The 20520-nt window shown below is 55.5% G+C and overlaps 2 protein-coding genes across 6 annotated transcripts in view; one reads left to right on the top strand and one right to left on the bottom strand.

The window, feature by feature from the left end:
- Nucleotides 1-14960, top strand: part of CACNA1A (calcium voltage-gated channel subunit alpha1 A) — a gene marked incomplete at both ends in the record, with an annotated part of 240306 nt that extends 225346 nt beyond the window's left edge. For 4 of the 5 annotated variants that reach the window (XM_081230532.1, XM_081230530.1, XM_081230531.1 and 1 more), the window contains 9 exons: nt 8183-8290; nt 8426-8526; nt 9656-9765; nt 9868-10006; nt 10167-10280; nt 11618-11653; nt 12689-12875; nt 13210-13457; nt 14232-14960. In XM_081230532.1, coding sequence (XP_081086658.1) covers nt 8183-8290; nt 8426-8526; nt 9656-9765; nt 9868-10006; nt 10167-10280; nt 11618-11653; nt 12689-12875; nt 13210-13457; nt 14232-14960 — 1772 coding nt within the window. The remainder of the gene's footprint in view (nt 1-8182; nt 8291-8425; nt 8527-9655; nt 9766-9867; nt 10007-10166; nt 10281-11617; nt 11654-12688; nt 12876-13209; nt 13458-14231) is intronic. The other variant, XM_081230533.1, reaches the window with a different exon arrangement.
- Nucleotides 1-20520, bottom strand: part of GCDH (glutaryl-CoA dehydrogenase) — a 415847-nt gene that overhangs the window by 143893 nt on the left and 251434 nt on the right. The gene's annotated exons all lie outside the window — the stretch shown is intronic.

Genomic DNA, 20520 nt, shown 5'->3' with positions numbered 1-20520 from the left:
CTTTCCAGGGCCCTGGGGAGAAGAGGGGGAGTGGGGACATTCAGGGAAGGAGACCAGCAGCTTCCAGTGGGACAGTGCCCAGTGAAGGGGCGGGGCACATTGAGGACAGACATTATTAGAGCCAGGAAACATGCAGATGAAGGTAGAGAGAGCAAGAGCTGTCCCCAAATGGAGTGAGAAAGAATCAGGAGTGAGGCCGAGACTCAGGGGACAGCATAAGTGCCACTGGTCTGGCACACAGTGTAAGTTTCTTTCTCGTACAACAAGTCAGAGGCAAGTGGTCCAGATTTGCCAAGCATCTCGGTGCACATGACCAGTGGGGGGCCCAGGTTCTGTCTGTGTTGTGGCAGTGCCTGCTCCAGACTGTTTGCTCATCAGCATGGTTGAAGCTGGTGGAGGTTCCAACCCAGGGAGGTGAGGAAGCAGAAGTGTGGGCAGCAGCTTTCTTGTAATCACGTGGGAAGGTGGACTCACCTTGCCCACCTACCTTCCCTGTCCTCAACTGTAAACCTTGGCAGAAGACTTCACCCTCTCTGAGCCTCAGCGCGTGTATTAGCTAGCTATGCCATGTAACAAATGACCACAAATTTAACAGATTAAAACACACCTATTTATTAGCTCACAGTTATGTAGGTCAGAAGTCCAGGTGGACTCAACTGGGCTCTCCGTTCAGGATCTCACAAGGCCAAAATCAAGGTGGCAAGGCCACCTTCTCTAGAGCTTCTGTAGAAGCTCCGAGGAAAAATTTACTCCAAAGCTCATTTAGATGTTAGCAGAATTCAGTTCCTTGTGGCTGTAGGTCCCTGTTTCATTTCTGGCTTTTAGCCAGAGGTTGCACTTAGCTCCCAGGGATGCATCTAATTCTTTATGTGCTTCAAATCGCTCTAACTTTTTCTGCTGCCAAGAAAATGGTCTGCTTTTAGAGGGATCACCTGATTAGGTCAGACCCACCCAGATCAGCTTACAGTCAGCTGACTTGGGACTTTAATTACATTTGCAGAGTCCTTTCATAGCAGTCCCTAGACTAACATTTGACTTAATTTTTTTTTTTTGGCTGCGTTGGGTTTTCGTTGCTGCCTGTGGGCTTTCTCTAGTTGTGGCGAGTGAGGGCTACTCTTCATTGCAGTGTGTGGGCTTCTCATTGTGGCGGCTTCTCCTGTTGCGCAGCATGGGCTCTAGGCACACGGGCTTCAGTAGTTGCAGCACGCGGGCTCAGTAGTTGCAGCACACAGGCTTCAGTAGTTGCAGCATGTGGGCTCAGTAGTTTTGGCATGCAGGTTCTAGGGCATGCAAGCTTCAGTAGTCGTAGCACGCAGGCTCAGTAGTTGTGGCTTAGTTGCTCCATGGCATGTGGGATCTTCCTGGACCAGGGATTGAACCAGTGTCCCCTGCATTGGCAGGCGGATTCTTAACCACTGCACCACCAGGGAAGTCCCAAGCATTTGACTGAATAACCAGAATTTTGCTGGGAAAGAAGGAGCAACTTTAGATTTCTGCCTGCCACAGTTCTGTAAAATGGGTCTAACAGTGCACCTACTCTTGGTACATAATGCCTTTGTATCCCAGCTGCTGTTTCCCTCTGGGGACCTGTGTTCAGGGGTCTGAAGATAACCCAAGACTTGGGCTCAGTGATTTGCTAGAAGGACTCAGAACTGTTTTACTAACAGTTATGGCTTATTACAGCAAAAGGATACAGATTAAAATCTGCAAAGGAAACAGGCACATGAAGCAGGGTCCGGGAGAGACCAAGAGGAAGCTTCCACTCCCTTCCAGTGGAGTCACATGCACACTGCTTACTTCTCCCAGCAATGATGTGTGACAACATGTATGCAGTATTGCCAACCACCCAAGCCCACCTGAACTTTGGTGTCTAGCGTGTTTATTGGGAGTTGGTCGTGTAAGCCTGGCTGACCTTAGTTGCTCAGCCTCCAGCCCCTCTATAGGTCACACTGATACCACATGGCTCAAAACCCCCACCATAAATCACATTGCTAGGATAAACTATCCGGCCTGGCCCAAGTCCCCCAGGTAAACAAAAACACTCTTATCAGGCAGGACACTCTAAGGACTTAGACATTATCTTCCAGGAGCTGGTCAAGAACCAGTCATTCCTCTGGAATATGCAGGGCTTAGACAACCCAGGCCTGCTGAGTTGTGTCTTACGGCACAGAACCCCTCCTGTGGGACTTCCCTGGTGGCGCAGTGGTTAAGAATCCACCTGCCAATGCAGGGGACACGGGTTCGAGCCCTGGTCTGGGAAGATCCCACATGCCGTGGAGCAACTAAGCCCGTGAGCCACAACTACTGAGCCTGTGCTCTAGAGCCCGTGCTCTGCAACAAGAGAAGCCACCGCAAGGAGAAGCCCGCGCACCACAACGAAGAATAGCCCCCGCTCACCACAACTAGAGAAAGCACACGCGCAGCAACAAAGACCCAACACAGCCAAAAATAAAATAAACATATATATTAAAAAAAAAGAACCCCTTCTGTGGGACTTTAGCAAGTCCAGCCTTTAGGACACTCACCAGGTTCCCCAGGTGAGGATTTCAAGGACTCTGGGGATGTGCCTGCCACTTGGCTGTCATTGTCACTCATACCCCAGACCCTACTCAGCTCCCAGAAGGTCATGCCCCCAACATCTCTGAGCCAGGGACCCCTCCCCGTCCTGTCCCCTCCCAGAGTTCCATGGGGCACAGCTCTGGAGTCAAGGAAGTTCAGCCGAGAGCTTGGGGACAACAGTTCTAACAGTGATGACAATCACAGCCATTTCAACAGAATCACTTCTCAGGCCAGCTGAGAGTACAATACACTTTTTTTCAGCACTGAATTTGCTTCTAAACACACTGAGTTCCTTTCCAGCAGGCAGGGGGTAACATGGGGGAGTGGATTAACCTCAGTGATTCTTCAGATTCTTCAAAAATTGTGAGGCCCATCTTAGCTGGGAGAGAAAGAAGGCAGGTCTCTCTGCTTATCTCTCTGTGTCCCTTCTGTGTCTGTCCTTCCTCTTCTCTGTCTCTCCTTCCCACTCACCCCTCTGTTCTCTCCTCCCAGAAGACTCTCATTCTTGTCTGGGGAGAAATCCTCTGTCTTCATGTTTCTTTTTCTTCTAGACCTGTGTCTGGATCCCTGAAACCTCCCCCAAGGGGCTTGGGCTGTGTCCCATCATCCCCCACTGCCCTCCTGTTCCCCACCCCAACCAGAAGGTGATGAGGGCAGAGCCAGCCACCTGCCTGAATGAATGTAAACCCAGTTAACACATCAAAATCCAAAATCCCCAGCCTCATTGACATATATACACTGCTATATTAAAAATTGAGGGCTTCCCTGGTGGCGCAGTGGTTGAGAGTCCGCCTGCCGACGCAGGGGACACAGGTTCGTGCCCCGGTCCGGGAGGATCCCACATGCCGTGGAGCGGCTGGGCCCGTGAGCCATGGCCGCGGAGCCTGTGCGTCCGGAGCCTGTGCTCCGCAACGGGAGAGGCCACAACAGTGAGAGGTCCAGGTACTGCAAAAAAAACAAAAAAAATTTGATAACCAACAATATAGCACAGGGAACTCCGCTAAACGCTCTGTAATAACCTAAGTGGGAAAAGAACTTGAAAAAGAATAGATACATGTATACATATAACTGAATCACTTTGCTGTACATCTGAAACTAACACAACATTGTTAATCAGCTACTCCAGGGAATTCTCTGTTGGTCCAGTGGTTAAGACTTGGCGCTCTCGCTGCCAGGGCCCCGGGGTTTGATCCCTGGTTGGGGAACTAAGATCCCACAAGCCACTCGGCGCAGACAAAAAAAAAAATACCACAATATAAAATAAAAGTTTTTTTAAAAATCCCCAGCCTCAAGCTAACATTCTGGCTTCTGCTGAGACCCTGCAGGGAGAGCTTTATAAACACTGTGCCGCCTGCGTGCTAACAGCTGTGGACAGCAGTGGAGGGTTGTGTGGAGAAGAGACAAGGCCTCAGCCAGCCAGTAGCAGAATCTCCACAGCTGTCCAGCGTTCCCTGAGTCCGGGCCAGTCTGGACTCTCCTTCAGAACTCCACGTGGCTGACCAGCCAAAAGGCCACTGTCTCGTCCTTTAATACCCTCAAAGACCAGGCTCTGTCTGGAGGTGGGTTCTGCAATGGCCTGGAAGGTTCTGGGGTGGCCTGGTGGGAGCTGAAAGGCTTTGACCTGCCTGCATTATCAGCTCATTGAATGAGAACATCCACTGGGCACCTGCTGTGTGCCTGGCCCTGTCCTTGGCACGTGGGATGTGGCAGTGAACGACAGACGAACCTCTGGCCCTTGTGGGGCTGTGGGGAAAGAGGCAACAAATAAACAGGCAACGATAAATAAGTAGATCTGTAACGTGTTCAAAAGCGAGAAATGTTATGGAAAAAGCAGGGTCAGAGGTTGTGGATCCAGGTCAGGGGTTAAACCCTAAGTCAGGGGTTCTCAGCCAGGCGTTAATTCTGCCCCCAGAGGACATTGGCAATGTCCGGAGACAGTTTGGGTTGTCGCAACTGGGAGAGGGCTGGTGCTCACGGTATCTGGTGTGTAGGGGCCAGGGATGCTGCTTGAATGTCTCAGAGTGCAAAGAACAGACCCTGCAACAGAGAACGTTCACCAGAGGTGTGCAGAGGGATGTGGGAGAGGGGAGGACCCTTCGGGCGATAAACTCTGGGACACAACTGGTTTGTGGGGGACTGATGCCTGAATACCAGGGAGCCCTCTGTCCCTGGGACCCCCGGTGTTAACAATTCTGTACCTGGAGGAGGAGTAAACCTGAGATGCGGCCTTGAGCAGATCTCCTGACACCAGGGGAGGGCCACCTTGAAATCCCCTAAGGATTTTCCCTTTATTTAAATGTGAACGACAATCCTGAATGCAAGATTTCCCAGTGAATTAAAGCAGAAAGAGTCTAAGGTGGTTCTCAACTGGAGGCAGTTTTATCCACCAGGGGACACCTGGGAATGTCTGGGGACAGGCTTTGTTGTCAGGACTGGGGTGAGTGAGTGCTACTCAACATCCTGCAATGCACAGGACGACCCCACAACCAAGAATGATGGAGCCTCAAGTGTCGACAGTGCTGACAGGGTGAGAAACCTTGACCTTACCTGATTCACATGCCAAGAGCAGGTATCTTAATCAGCTCTGGCCACCATAACAAACTATCAGAGACTGAGTGCATAAACAACAGAAATGTATTTCCTCACAGTTCTGGAGACTGGATGTCCAAGATTCAGGTGCCAGCAGGTTTGGTTTCTCCTGAGGCCTCTCTCCTCAGCTTGCAGATGGCCGCCTTCTTGCTGTGTCCTCACATGGCCTTCCCTTTGTGCATGTGCATCCCTGGTGTCTATCTCTCTCTTCTTATAAGGACACCAGTCCTATTGAATTAGGGACCACCCTCATGACCTCATGTAACTTTAGTGACTTTCTTAAAGACCCCATCTCCAAACGCCGTTACACTGGGGGTTAGGGCTTCAACATGAATTTGGGGGGGGGGCACAATTCAGTCCCTAACAATAGGTATCTTCCTTTTCTCCACTAGAAACAGGAAATATATAAGCTGTCAGGAGAAAGTGGCTTTTCACAAGAATGTCATGTTCTCTTCTTTCCCTTCCCATGTCTCTGAGAAGGAGCCACAGAGACCCCAGGCACCTCACTTAGCTACAGTGGACAAGAGACTTAGCTATTAATTCCAACTGCTTCCCTAGAGGAAAAAAAAAAAAAAAAAACCTGTCATAGGTTGGTGTCAAGTACGTTGAGAACCCAGCTACACAGATGATTTTCCCAAGGATCTCCCACAGCCTCCCAACCTGTGTCCAGGCCCGCCAATCATCCCTACACCCATGCAGGTCGGCTCCAGTGACCACAGTCCCTTGTATCATTAGACCCTGCAACCACCAGCAGCGAAAAGAGACAAGACCGTGGACTGTGCCCCCTAGTGGTGATGTGGTGAACAACAGCATGAGATGATAAAGAGCAGAGAAATAAAGCAGCAAAAAGGCGTCGAAGGAGGGGCAGCTGTTTTAGGTTGGGAGGCAGCTAGAAGACTTTTTTTTTTTTTTGCGATACGCGGGCCTCTCACTGTTGTGGCATCTCCCGTTGCGGAGCACAGGCTCCGGATGCGCAGGCCCAGCGGCCATGGCTCACGGGCCCAGCCACTCCGCAGCATGCGGGATCTTCCCAGACCGGGGCATGAACCCGTGTCCCCTGCATCGGCAGGCGGACCCTCAACCACTGCGCCACCAGGGAAGCCCTAGAAGACCTCTTTGATAAAGGGTTTGGGCAGAGACCTGAAGGAGGTGAGGGAGGGAACCACATAGATATTTGTAGAAAGAACCATCCTGGCAGAGGAAACAACCCATGCAAAGACCCTGAGTGAGGCAGGACGGTGCTTGGCGTGTTTGCTGAGCAACGAGGAGGTTGGTGTGGCTGGAGCAGAGTGAGCAAGGGGGAAAGTAGAGGAGATAAGAGCGGATTGTGCAGGGCCTTGTGGACTCGGGGGATCACCCTGGGTGAGGTGAGAGCCTTGAAGGGCTCTGAGCAGAGGAGGCAGGTGACTGATGCAAGTGTTCCTCGGCGCCCTCTGGTGGCTGTGGGAGGACGAGGCGGACCCGGGCAGAGGCAACTGCACTCAGGTGTTCACGGGCGCCCTCTGGTGGCTGTGGGAGGAGCAAGGCGACCTGGCAGAAGCGATTACACTGGTCCAGGCAGTTCAGCTCCCCACCGCCTCCGTATCCTCACTCTGGAACAGGATCTGAGCTTGACTTGCAAAAAGGCCCTTCTGAAGGATTTTTCTCAAAATAAAGGCATCCATCTCCAGAGTCACACGGGGGAAGATGAGTGAAAGCTCCATGGAGTGCCTGGCAGATGTCTGTGCTTTGACCCACATCTGCTGAGAAGGAGAAGCTGGGCAGGGGCTCCAGAGGGAGCTCCGGGCTGGGCCCGGGAAATGGAGGAGTGGGAGAAGGAGGGACAAAGAGGGCAGATGCTGGGCGACAAGAGGTGGACAGGGAATGGAGGCAAAGGGGGATGTTGAGGCTGTCTGGGCAGTCCAGCTACTCAGCCACAGGCCCCCGTGGATGGTTGTTAAACACTGCAATAGTTCTCTACTGGCTGGCAGCCGGCTCCTGCCCTTCTCCTAGATCTCCTCCCGTAATCCAGCAACCACAGGGTTAATATTTGGTCCAGCAGAGAGCCTTCAGGCCCTTGCTCTAGTTCTGTCATCAATGTCCCTCTCCTACCAGCTGGTAAATGTTTAGAATAGCCCCTGTTTGGGGCTGTGAAACAGGAGTAGAAGCAGGGGCCAAGCTGGTGTATCAGTTAGGATGGATGAGAATGTGCTACTGTAACAAACAGCCCCAAGGTCCTGAACCAACAAAGATTCGCTTCCCACTTCCATTATGTGGGAACTTGCGGGGTCAGCAGGGGCTTCTGTTCATCAGTCACTTAGGGACCAGGCCTGAGGGGGCAACCACTGTCCCCAACATTACCAGCCGCTGTGACAGAGGGAATGAGAACTCAGGAGGGTCCTGCACTGGCCATTTAATGCCCAAAGTGGGACCTCACCCTGCTCACACCTCATTGGCAAGAACTCGTCCCATGGCCCTGGTCAACCCCAGGGGCCAGGAAGGGCCACACTCCCATGCACTCGGGCAGGAGGGACCAGGAATTGCTGCCAAAGAACCTTAATGACCACCATGGCTGGAGTGAGGGATCAGGGCTTGGCTCTGTCCAAGGTCAACATTCACAGGAGGGGATACTCGGTTGAGGGACAACGTCCTCTATCAGGACTGCTCCCTGAGGCTTACCCCAGGCTCCCTACAGCAGACACCGTCCTAATGCTGTACATTAACTACTTTGATCTTCAAACAACTCAGTGAGGCAGGTAGTATTGCCATCATCCCCATTTTGAAGATGGGGAAACTGAGGCACAGCACAGTAGACTAACACCCAGGTCACGCAGCTGGTAAGTGGGAACCAGGTTGGCCCCTCAGGAGGCTGGACTGTCCCCCACATGGTCTTTCAAAGGCCCTGGCCCTGCTGAGGACTAGACTCCTCTGGGTCAGGCCCATAGGGCACTGGTGACCCACTGGGAACCAGGATCCCAGAGCCTGGGTCAACAGGAGCCGCTGGCTTTGCGGCTGCCCCAGAGGCCGGCTGATGCCTCTCTGTGCCCACCCACAGGCGGAGCCGACAAACAGCAGATGGACGCTGAGCTGCGGAAGGAGATGATGGCCATCTGGCCCAACCTGTCCCAGAAGACGCTGGACCTGCTGGTCACCCCTCACAAGTGTAAGAGCCAGGCCTGGCCTGGCCTCGGGCTCTGTCCCACCAGGACAGAGGGGGAGGGAAAGAGTAGGTCCAGGGACGGCAGGGCTGGTGCACACAGGGGCCCCCACCCACAATGAGCTCACCCTGTGCCCCCAGCCACGGACCTGACGGTGGGGAAGATCTATGCAGCCATGATGATCATGGAGTACTACCGGCAGAGCAAGGCCAAGAAGCTGCAGGCCATGCGCGAGGAGCAGGTATGGCCCCAGCCCTGATGGCCCTGCCCTGCTACGTCCATCGCTCTGGGGACATCCAGGCTGGGAGACAGTGGTTTCCTTGCCACCATGAGGACCCACCAGAACAGTGGGATGAGGCCAGGCTCCAAGGCAGGTCACTGACAAGTAGGACAGTGCCAGGGAGACGTAGCCTGGGTTGACCCATCTTCTCCATCAACACTTATTGGGCACCTACTGTGTGCCGGGCATGGTTCTCAGCTCCGGGGGTGCATCTGTGAGCAAAGCAGACCAGAATCCCTGTGGAGCAGACTTCCTAGTTGGGGGGATGCCAACAATGACAGATGATTAAATTACATAGCATTGCAGAAAATGCTAAGTGCCATGGGAAAATTTGGGGGCAGGGGAGGGAATGTGATTTGAAAGGGTTAGTCAGGGGAGGCGTCGCTGAGGAAGTGACATCTGAGGAAAGACTTGAAGGAAGAGGAGAGGGAGCCAAGAAGATACCTAGGGGGAGAGTGTTTCAGGCAGAGGGCACAGCCAGTGCAAAGGCCCTGAGGCAGGACCATGAGTTTGAGTTCAGAGAACAGCAAGGAAGTCGATATGGTGGAACAGAGTGTGCAAGAGGCAGTGGGAGGAGACAAGGGTGGGGAGGTGACAGGACAGATTATACAGGGCCTAGTGGGCCTTTGACTTTTGCTCAGAGTGATGTGGGAGCCACGGGGGCTCCTCAGTAGAGGAGGGAAGTGACTGCATGCAGGTGTTCACAGGTGCCCTCTAGTGGCCATGGGGGGTAAGGGCTGGATCTGGGAGACCTGAGAAGGGGCAACTGCACTGGTCCAGGCCGGAACTGATGAGGCCGAACCAGGATGTGGGCTGTGGAGTGGTAAGAAGTGATCCAGTTATGGATGGATTTGGAAGGAAGAGTCTTGAGGACTAGCTGATGGATCAGACTTGAGTGTGTGTGTGCGCTTTGGGGTGGTGGGGCATGTCAAGAATGACTCCTGGGATTTCACCCCAGGGGTGGGCTAAGCATACCCTCCATAGCCTTGCCACTACAGCCTTGACCAGAGCCTGAGCCTGGGGCGCCCTCCTCCACCTGTCCCCTGTCCCCGCCTACCCTGTGCACACACACTGCTCTCTGCTTCCCCAGAACCGGACACCTCTCATGTTCCAGCGCATGGAGCCCCCATCTCCAACGCAGGAGGGGGGGCCCGGCCAGAATGCCCTCCCCTCCACCCAGCTGGACCCAGGAGGAGGCCTGTGAGTGTACCTCTGGCCACGAGGCAGGGGAACGGGGGTGCCAGTCAGGTGTGAAAGCCCCCGGAGTGCCCACCACCACCCTGGTCTCTGTGCCCCACACAGGATGGCTCACGAAAGCGGCATGAAGGAAAGCCCATCCTGGGTGACCCAGCGGGCCCAGGAGATGTTCCAGAAGACGGGCACGTGGAGCCCGGAGCGAGGACCCCCCACGGACATGCCCAATAGCCAGCCCAACTCTCAGGTGCCTCCATACCCCCCCACGCCCCCATGGCTCCCAGGCCCGGGCAGGACAAGTAGGAGGGGTCTGGGCCCCCCACCTGCAGCTCCGCACACACCGGGCCACCCCCGGGGTCCACGTGTCAGGCCCTGGGGCTCACCCGGCCTCGCCATCTGCCCCGCAGTCTGTGGAGATGCGAGAGATGGGCAGAGACGGCTACTCGGACAGTGAGCACTACCTCCCCATGGAGGGCCAGGCCCGGGCCACCTCCATGCCCCGCCTCCCCGCCGAGAACCAGGTGAGGGCTTTCACCCACCACGCTGGGGGGCTGCACTTGGCCTCTGGAGGCTCTGCTTCCCCATGGAGCCCAGGGGCCCAGGGCTGGGCGGGCCTCCTGCACCCTCGGCAGCAGTGTGCAGGTCCCACTGCCCCTACAGGCCACACCTGGAGCCCCTGGAGGCCCTGGTCCTCTTAGCTCCTCCTTGACGGAGGGCTGAGAGGGGGCGAGGTTCCCCTGGGTCAGGGTACCGTGGCCACCGCCAAGTGGTTTGTCTCTGCCCCGTTTGGGGGTGCTCGAGGCAGCAGGATGTGGAGGTTGCAGAGGGGGTGTGGGAGGTGATGTGTCTGGCCCAGGCGAGAGCTGCAATCAAGAATATACGCTCATGCACACACATACACACGCGCACACGCGCTCGCACATACATGGATGTGTGTGCTCATATACATGCACGCTCTGGGGAACTTGGCAGGTCCTAGGACCTGGTAGTGGAGTCTGGGGTGGGCCTGGGGGCAGCTGGGGTTCGTCTCTCTGTCTGGTCTCTGTGGGGGCCGCTGGGGAGGAGCAGGTGTGTGTGCCTGATGTGTGCCTGTGTGTGGCTGCTTTACCCAGCTGCAGGGCTCAGGTGGGCGGGTGGTTGGAGCGGGGTGGGGGTCCCACTGCCCCAGGCCCATGGGGACAGAGGGGCCAGAGCCAGAAGCATGGCTGGCTGCCCACCCAGCCTGAGAGGCGGGGCGGCATGTCTGACGGTGGCGGGCTGCCCATGTGCTGTGCCGTGACATCTGCACGGGGTGGGAGGCTGTGCTGTGCCTGGCTGGGCCAGGGTCACCCAGGGGCCTGGCCTCTGGCTGCTGGGAACTTGGGCGGGAGGCACTCAGCCTGCATGTGGCTACCCAGCCCCATCCTGATGGGCCCCCACCCCCTGCCCACCCACCAGGACTGAGCTGCTGGGCCCCAGGAGATGGGTGGGACAAGCCAGCCGACGGCCACCCCTCCCCAAAGCTTTGAGTGTCAGCGGAGCCAAGGCTGGGGCACATTGCATGAGGCAAAGCTCAGGGCCAGGGGCCTGCAGCCACGCCGTCCCATCTGTCGGTCTCGTGCCTTTGCCATCTGTCTGTGGTGTCTCCTGTCTGTCTCCTCTGTGCTCATGGGAGGACTGCCGGCTGGGCCTGGGGTCGCCCACACACCACCGGGGACTTTAACCTCTCACTCCCTCCCCCTTCTCCTCCCCCTCAGGTTCCTCTCCCCGACCCTGGCATCTCTTCCATCTACCACCTCTCCACTCTCCCTCTCAGCTTTTATATTTATTTCCTTCTTTCTGTTTTTTCTGTGTGCACCATCCCGTGGGGCTGTGACAGAGGAGAAGGGGCCGGCCACGTGGGAATAACCTCAGTGTATGTACCGCGCCCGCCCGCGGCCCAGCTGGGCTCCGGCCCCCTCTTCCCGCCCACCCCCCCTCGTGGGAGTCCTGTCATCTCTCCCTGTCCTCGGACCCCACCCTTTCTTTGCAGACTGCACCCCCTCCCCCTTCCCCCCTGTGGAGCCCCATCCTCATGTGTTGTGTTCTCTGTGTGCCCCACGTGTGGCCTGGAGGAGTGACCCTGCCCCGCCCCCCTCCTCCCTCCTCCCTCCCCCTCCACCACCCCCTTCTCTTCAGAGCCCGCAAGCCAGGGGGTCCATCATTCCAAGGAGTCCGACCTGCAGCCCTGCCTGGCCCACTCTTTCTCAGGGGCTCTTTCCCCCAACACCACCCCTGAACCTCTGGTTCCGCAGCCCTGTGCTCCTTAAAACTCCTTTCTCGGGCAGTACCGCTGCCCCCTTAGCTGGGCCAGGCCCTGGGCAACGTCTGCCCCGTCTTCCTCCTCTCCTCTCCCAGCCACAAAGAACCCAGCTGGACCCAGTGGGTGCAGCACATGCAGGCCCCCAGGCTGCAGGCCAAGGATGAGGAGAACAGGTCCCTCGGGGCCTCAGATGCCAGGGCAGCCCCTCAAGGGCTCCTTACAGAAGCCAGACTCAGGTGGTCAGAGAAGTCCAGGCCCAGTTGGCCAAGGAGGACAGTGAGCTGGGTGCCTGGCCCTGGGCGTGTAGGCCTGACAGCGAGGGGGAGGCAGAGGCTCCTCACCCAGGGCCCCGGGGCTCCCAGCTTTGCACTTGGAATGGGGGAAGCTCTGCCCTTCGGTTGGCCTGCCTGTCCCAGCAGGAGGTGGATAGAATGGGGCCTCCTGGCCAGAACCCAGGATGAGCCTGGGGGCGGTGACAGAGGAGTCCTGGAGCTCTGGTTGATCAGGACCTGAGGCCCATGGCCACGCACACCCCCGACCCCGCCCCTGGACGGTCACACCGCAGTCACTGATGGCCGATGGGGCAGGACAGACCGGGACTGCTTGGTGCCAGCCGCTGACCCCGGTCTGCCGGCCTGTCCCCCCCAGACCATCTCAGACACCAGCCCCATGAAGCGCTCAGCCTCCGTGCTGGGCCCCAAGGCCCGGCGCCTGGACGACTACTCCCTGGAGAGGGTGCCACCTGAAGAGAACGAGCGGCAGCACCAGCGGCGCAGAGACCGCAGCCACCGCGCCTCCGAGCGCTCCTTGGGCCGCTACACAGACGTGGACACAGGTGGGTCGCCCTGCAGGGCCCAGGGGCCGGAGGCTGTATAAGGGGACAGAGGAGGGGAGAAAGGACAGAAGGCAGAGTGGGGTAGACACTGAAGGAGAAAAGACAGAAAGGCCTGGACCAGACCAAAGGGACCAAGCTGTGACAGCTGCTGCTCAGAACCTGGGGACCGACACCCCTCCCAACACCCACCAGGCCATCCTCGGTCCAGGGTGGTCCAGGGGAAGGTGCCCCTTTCTAGGGCCCACAGACCCCCTTGATAGCCTCCCATGTGCACAGACCATGCCACCCCTCCCTCACAGCCATCTGTCTATCTGTCTGACCCTGTCTGGCCCAGGCTTGGGGACAGACCTGAGCATGACCACCCAGTCTGGGGACCTGCCATCAAAGGAACGAGACCAGGAGCGGGGCCGGCCCAAGGACCGGAAGCATCGGCAGCACCATCACCACCACCACCACCACCACCCGCCCCCAGACAAGGAGCGCTACGCCCAGGAGCGGCCTGACCACGGCCGGACCCGGGCCCGGGATCAGCGCTGGTCCCGCTCACCCAGTGAGGGCCGAGAGCACATGGCACACCGGCAGGTGGGTGTGGCAGGAGGTACCCCTGAGCCGAGCCCCTGGGGCCCGGGAGAGGAGGGGGCCTACACCCCACAGCCACTCCGGGCAGGGTCCCCACTGCTGCTGTGACCTCTGACCCTGTCCACCATGGAGTGGGCTCCCCAAGCCAGGGGGTTGGGCTCGGGCAGGGGTGAACACTGCCCCCTGCCACTCTGGCTCCCCACTCTGCACCCCCAGCCTCCCTGCCCCCCTGCCACCCGCTCCCTGCCCGCAGCTGCTTCCTCTTTGGTTGTGGATCACGTTTTGAGTTTCTGGCCAGCGTAGTCTTTACAACTCATGGCCACGCTGGCTGCCCCGCTGCCTTTTGCTTTCCTTTAACCCGGCTTCTGTTTTTTTTTGTTGTTGTTGTTTCGATTATGATTTCTGTCCTCTGGACGCCTGTGAGTAATTTTTTAAACTTCTGCTATTTTAACCCCCAAACTTACAAAACTCCATTTCTCATTTCTCTTTTCACTTTGTTGTGTTGGTTTTCGACTTCCCCCTCCCTCCTTGTCTCTCCCACTCCCCCGACCTCCTCGTCCTCCTCCGCCTCTTCCTGCCCTCATCCTCCCTGTGGCTGTTGCTTTTCTCCTTTTTTTTCCATTCGAATGTCCTGTGTCCCCCTCTCCTCCCGGTCCCTCTCCTGTCCTTTGGTTTTCCTTCGGTCCTCACCCTCCCGTCCTCTGTGTCTCCTCCCATCTCCTGGTTGATTTTGGTGTATCTTTTTTTTTGATTTCCTTTGTTTCAATTTTCGTGTAGGGCAGTAGTTCCGTAAGTGGAAGCCCAGCCCCCTCAACATCTGGTACCAGCACTCCGCGGCGGGGACGCCGCCAGCTCCCCCAGACCCCCTCCACCCCCCGGCCACACGTGTCCTATTCCCCCGTGATCCGTAAGGCCGGCGGCTCGGGTCCCCCGCAGCAGCAGCAGCAGCAGCAGCAGCCGGCGGTGCGGCCAGGCCGGGCGGCCCCCAGCGGCCCGCGGAGGTACCCGGGCCCCGTGGCCGAGCCCCTGGCCGGGGAGCGGCCGCCCACGGGGGGCCACGGCAGCAGCCGCTCGCCCACGATGGAGCGGCGGGTCCCGGGAATGGCCAGGAGCGAGTCCCCCAGGGCGTGTCGCCACGGCGGGGCGCGGTGGCCGGCGTCCGGCGCGCACGCGGCCGAGGGGCCCCCGGTCCCCCGGCACCACGGTTACTACCGGGGCTCCGACTACGACGAGCCCGACGGCCTGGGCAGCGGCAGCGGCGGCGGCGGCGGCGGCGGGGAGGAGCCCCGGGCCGCCGCCTACGACGCGCCGCCCCCCGCGCGCCACGCGTGCTCGCCCAGGACTCCCCGGGCCGCTGGCCCGGCCTGCGCCTCGCCTTCCAGGCACGGCCGGCGACTCCCCAACGGCTACTACCCGGCCCACGGACTGGCCAGGCCCCGCGGGCCGGGCTCCCGGAAAGGCCTGCACGAAACCTACAGCGAGACCGACGACGACGACTGGTGCTAAGCCCGGGCGAGGTGGCACCCGCGCCCGCCCGGCCCCCCCCACGCACCCCACGCACACGCCCCCCCGGGGAGGAGCCGCACCGGCCGCGGGGCCACCTCGCTGCCACCTGCCCAGCACACGGGGGGAGGCCCGGGAGGGCCCAGGAGAGGACCAGCTGGACGGCCCCGGCCTCTGGAGGGAGTCCGCAGGGCCGGGACACACCAGGGTGTCCCGCAAAGACCCTCAGCCGGACAAGCCGCTCCTGGGCAGCTACTGCGCCCCCCACTCAGCCCCGACCCCCCCACGACGGGGTCCCTGGGGGCAGACAAACCACACAGCCAAGGGATTCTAATTAACTCAGCCATTTTTGGAGAACCTTGGGGAAAATGGAAATTAAAAAAAAAAAAAAAAAACATTTTTAAAAGAAAAACGGGGAGAAAAAAATTGCTTCTATTGATGAGTTTTATCATCTCAACTGAATCTTTCCTTTCCCTGGTGAACGCGAGCTGGTGGCCCGTGTGTGGCGAGAAGCCGGAAGCGAAGAGGAAACCCAGCGTCCCACACAGACCTCCACCAGACACACTCATACCCCACACACGTTCTCAGACACACACAGGAGTGCTTGCTGGTTATACCAAACCCTACTATAACTGCCTGCAGAAATCAATTTAAAAAAAATAAACAATTTTAAAAGGACAAAAAAATTAATGATTGAGAAAAGAAGCATTTTTTTCTGATATTTGGTCCTGCTTGAAATAACAAAAGAAAAAAGAAAAAAAAAACACCACCGATTTCCTTTGCTTCTTTTTTCCTTTTTCCTACCTTGTTTGAAAACTGTGGGCTTGGGACTGTGAATTATTGCATGACATTCAAAAAGAAAAAAAAATAAAAAAAGTTGAATCAAAGGGCTTCTGGATTGGAATGGTCTTTATATCCTCTGCAAAGTACTCCCCAGGTCTCTTTGGGGAAACCATGGAAGGAGGCGCTTTGAAAGTGGCTAAGGATGAGAACGCTGTAGCTCTCCAGCCAGCACTCTTTGCAAGAAAGTTAAAGCCAAAGACACTGACCAGCCCATGCCTCTACCCGCAGCCCTCCGGGGGTTCCACAGTCTGCCTGCTGCTGCTTCTGCAGGCCAGGTTGTACCTAAAGCAACCATCCTGGATGATAAACCTTCCTGGATGACCATCCTACACGATCTGGCAAGTGAGACCCCAGGGAGTACGTGTGAGGCCCCACATATTAGCAAAACTATTGGAAGCACCCTGGAGGAGGTACCTGGAAACCCAGCTCAGACATCCTGTGCCCAGAGAGTTTTCCCCCAGTGGGAGGTGAGCCCTTCCTGAGGTCTCTGGCACTCCCATCCCACCTGCCTGCACCCAAGAAGCTGCTTCTGATGGGCTCCACCCCAAGCTGTATCCCATTTCACAGACTTTCTTGAGATGCCCCTAAGTTACCCGCAGTCATTGGGGAATCCTCGAGATCAGAGTTCAGAGCAGCCCATAGGTGGCAGAAGATGGTCATGGCCAGTTCAAGGTGAAGGCAGCATATCAGAGGTACAGGTGGGGATGGGCTTCTTATGAGGGGATTGACAGTCTGCCCTCCCTCCACCCTCAGCCCCACCCAACATGTCTTTCCATCGGGCCACAATGCACCTGCTGGGACAGTCCCACTCCAGGCTTCCAGAAGCTGGCCCCAAAGATGAAGGTGGTAGAGGACCCCCCCCACCCCCAGGGCCTCACCTCCCTGCCTATTCTGTGAATGCTTCTGTGAATATAGTCGATAGCCACAGAACTGTAGTTAGTAAAATTAGGAGGTCAGAGAGCTGTGTTGATTCAGGTGAGCAAAAGGCCAGTTATACCCCATGTTCACGTTGAGGTGAAAGGCCTTTCTTTGGTCTGAAAAGGCAGCTCCCGCTTCTCCCAAGAAAGGGCTTCAGAGAATCGCGGAAAACCTGCAGATAAGGAGAGAGGGATCGTTCTCAAGGAACACTGGGGTACCAGAAGAAGGGGTACCAAGCCCCTGGCTGTGTGACCTTAAGAAAATGACTTAACCTCTCTGTGCCTCTGTTTTTCCCATCTGTAAGCGGGAACTAGTAATAGCACCGTTTGTGACGATTAAATGCATTATTCTACATCAGTCATCAGCAAACTTTTTATTTTGAAGGAACAGAGAGTAAATATTTTCAACTTTGTTGCCCAAATGTCCTCTGTCTCAACTCTTCAACTCTGACGTTGCACCAGGAAAGCAGCCTTATGTTAATGAGTCGGTGTGGCTGTGTTCCAATAAAACTTTATTTATAAAAACAGGCATAAGGCTGGATTGGACCACTCTTCTACATCAGCAGTTCTCAAATGTTTGTCTCAGCACCCCTTTCTTTTCTCCTTTTTTTTTTCTTTTTTTGGCTGCGTTCTTCGTTGCTGCGTGTGGGCTTTCTCTAGTTGCTGCAAGCGGGGGCTACTCTTTTTTTTTTTTTTTTCTTTTTTTGTGGTACGCGGGCCTCTCACTGTTGTGGCCTCTCCCGTTGCGGAGCACAGGCTCCGGACGCGCAGACTCAGCGGCCATGGCTCACGGGCCCAGCCGCTGCGCGGCATGTGGGATCCTCCCGGACCGGGGCACGAACCCGCGTCCCCTGCATCGGCAGGCGGACTCTCAACCACTGCACCACCAGGGAAGCCCACGGGGGCTACTCTTTGTTGGGGTGCACGGGCTTCTCATTGCGGTGGCTTCTCTTGTTGTGGAGCACGGGGCCCTAGAGCACGCGGGTTTCAGTAGTTGCAGTGAACGGGCTTAATTGCTCCACGGCATGTGGGATCTTCCCAGACCAGGGATCAAACCCATGTCCCCTGAATTGGCAGGCAGATCCTTAAGCACTGCGCCACCAGGGAAGTCCAGCGCCCCCTTTCCATTCTTTAAAAAATATATTGAGGATCCCAAAGCGCATCTGTTTATATGGGTTATAGCTACCGATATTTGCCATTTAGAAATTAAAACAGACTTTTAAAAACTATTTATTAGCTTTCTTTTTTTTACATCTTTATTGGAGTATAATTGCTTTACAATGTTGTGTTAGTTTCTGCTGTACAGCAAAGTGAATCAGCTATATGTATACATATATCTCCATATCCCCTCCCTCCTGAGCCTCCCTCTCACCCTCCCTATCTCACCCCCTTAGGTCATCACAAAGCATCAAACTGACCTCCCTGTGCTATGCTGCTGCTTCCCACTAGCAATCCATTTTACATTTGGTAGTGTATATATGTCAATGCAACTCTCTCACTTCGTCCCAGCTTCCCCTTCCCCCCAGTGTCCTCAAGTCCGTTCTCTACATCTGCGTCTTTATTCCTGCCCTGCCACTAGGTTCATCAGTACCGTTTTTTTTTAGATTCCATATGTATGCGTTAACATATGATATTTGTTTTTCTCTTTCTGACTTACTTCACTCTGTATGACAGACTCTAGGTCCATCCACCTCATTACAAATAACTCAATTTCATTCCTTTTTATGGCTCAGTAATATTCCATTGTATATATGTGCCACATCTTCTTTATCCATTCATCTTATCTATTAGCTTTTAAATTACAATCAACAATAAACCTACTAATGATACGAATAACATTTTTAATGAAAAATAATCACATTCAAAACAAAAACATTCCATAAAAAGAGAGGCATTGTTTTACATGTTTGCCTCCCATTAATGTCGACTGAACAGAAAGCAGCTGGATTCTCATATCTGATTCTGCATTCCACCTGCTGCAATAGCCAATCTCCCCTGGAAACTCCACCATACACATGTGAGAGAATGAAAGTGATAGAGGCAAAAGACATCTTAATAGTTCATGGGAATTCCCTGGCAGTCCACTGGTTAGGACTCCATACTTCCACTTCAGGGGGCATGGGTTAGATCCCTGGTCGGGGAACTAAGATCCCGCATGCCGTGGAGCACAGCCAAAAAAATAATAATTCAGCCTGATGGGCCCCCCGGAAGGGTCTCAGTAACCCCCAAGTTTCTGGACCCCTTTGAGAACTGCTGTTCTCAGAACAAATGATATCTGGCCCATAGTAAGCGATTTTTTGCTATGGCCATTATTACCATAACATCAAAGCAGAAAGTTCCAAAAGGACTTGCTCCAGACCCCAAGCCTTGAGCTGAACTCGGGTAGAGGAGGCTGAGGGACTCCAAATGGCAGGACAGGCAGAGCTCCCCCTATAATAATGGCACCTAAGAAGAGACCAGTGGAATAAGAAACTAAAGAGGGTTTTAGCTTCCTAACCAGGCAGCTTGCCCAGTCACAACTCCCGCAGACTTCTAGACCAGCTGCCTGCCCAAGGCAAGGCTGGCCTCTGGCAAAGGTCCCCCTCCTGTGGTGCTGGGGCAATTCAGGAACAGGTAGATGCATGCAATTCCCTCAGGAGCCAGGGAAGCTGCAGCCACCTGTCCACCAGGGAATGAGACCCACTGCCCGAGCCCCCCACACCTCTGGACCCAAAGGGCAAGACTCTGGCTGAGTGCCGGGAGGCTGAACCTCAGGCGTCCACAGCCATACATTTAGGCTGGAGCGAGTGTAAGTTGCCCAGGAGACACAAAGTGGGGGGATTAGAGGATGAAGAGGCAGAGTGAGGCTTAGGCTGTGGTCTCACATCCCTTTGGTCCCTGATCTGAGCTGCATCCTATGGAAGGCTGAAGAAGGGCCAAGGAAACAGAACATCTGAGAGCAAGGTATGCCGTACAAATGCCCTGGGCAACTCCCTTCATGGGACATAGAGATCCAAAAAATCCAGGCTCCATTTCAGATGTGTCCTTGGGGCTTCAAGGAATCACTGCCCCTTCCCTACAATCCACAGCCTCCAATTGCTACCTGAGCCTCAAGTCCCGTCTGTGAAATGGGGACTCACTACTGTGTCAAGGAGGCAAAACTTTTCCTCTACCTCCTTAGATTCAGTGACTAGGGTCTGTGAATTAAACCAACAAATGACAGATTAATGGAAGAAAAGGTACACAATTTTTATTAATATTTACATGCATGGAAGTTCACAGAAAAGTAGTGAAACTCAAAGAGCAATTAGACTCAGGGATTTATCTATCATTTTAACAAAGGAAAAAGGGTTTGAGCTTCAAGGGACAATAAATTGTGGGGGAGTAACTAGGAAATATATGGGGGAAACTAATGGAACTGGGGCGGGGGTGGGTTGGATGGGTGACAGTGCCCGGCCCGAGGGCTCATGGCTTTTGTTATTCACAAGGAGCCCCTTTGGGTCACACCTGAGTTTATGCTATAAGGTGACTGAAGATGGTAGGTAGCTCCTAGGTAGCTTCAGGATGGGGGCTGATCACTGGAGAAACCAAGTGATTAAAGGATGGGAAGTTTCAGGCCCACTCCCAGCCTCCAGGGAGGAATGGGGAGTCAGGGCTGGAGATGGGGTTGTAAAAACAAAGATGTATGGAGAGCTTCTGAGTTGGCAAAAACATCCACATGCCCAGAGAGTGGCACACCCCAGCTCCATGGGGACAGAAGCTCCTGCTCTCAGGACCCTCCCAGGTCTTGCCCTGTATACTTCTTCATCTGGCTGTTCATTTCT

The sequence above is a fragment of the Mesoplodon bidens genome (assembly GCF_964165515.1).
Source record: "Mesoplodon bidens genome assembly, chromosome: 4".
Lineage (NCBI taxonomy): Eukaryota > Metazoa > Chordata > Mammalia > Artiodactyla > Ziphiidae > Mesoplodon > Mesoplodon bidens.
The sequence above is the reverse complement of the archived record's forward strand: the minus strand, read 5'-3'. Positions and strand labels throughout refer to the sequence as shown.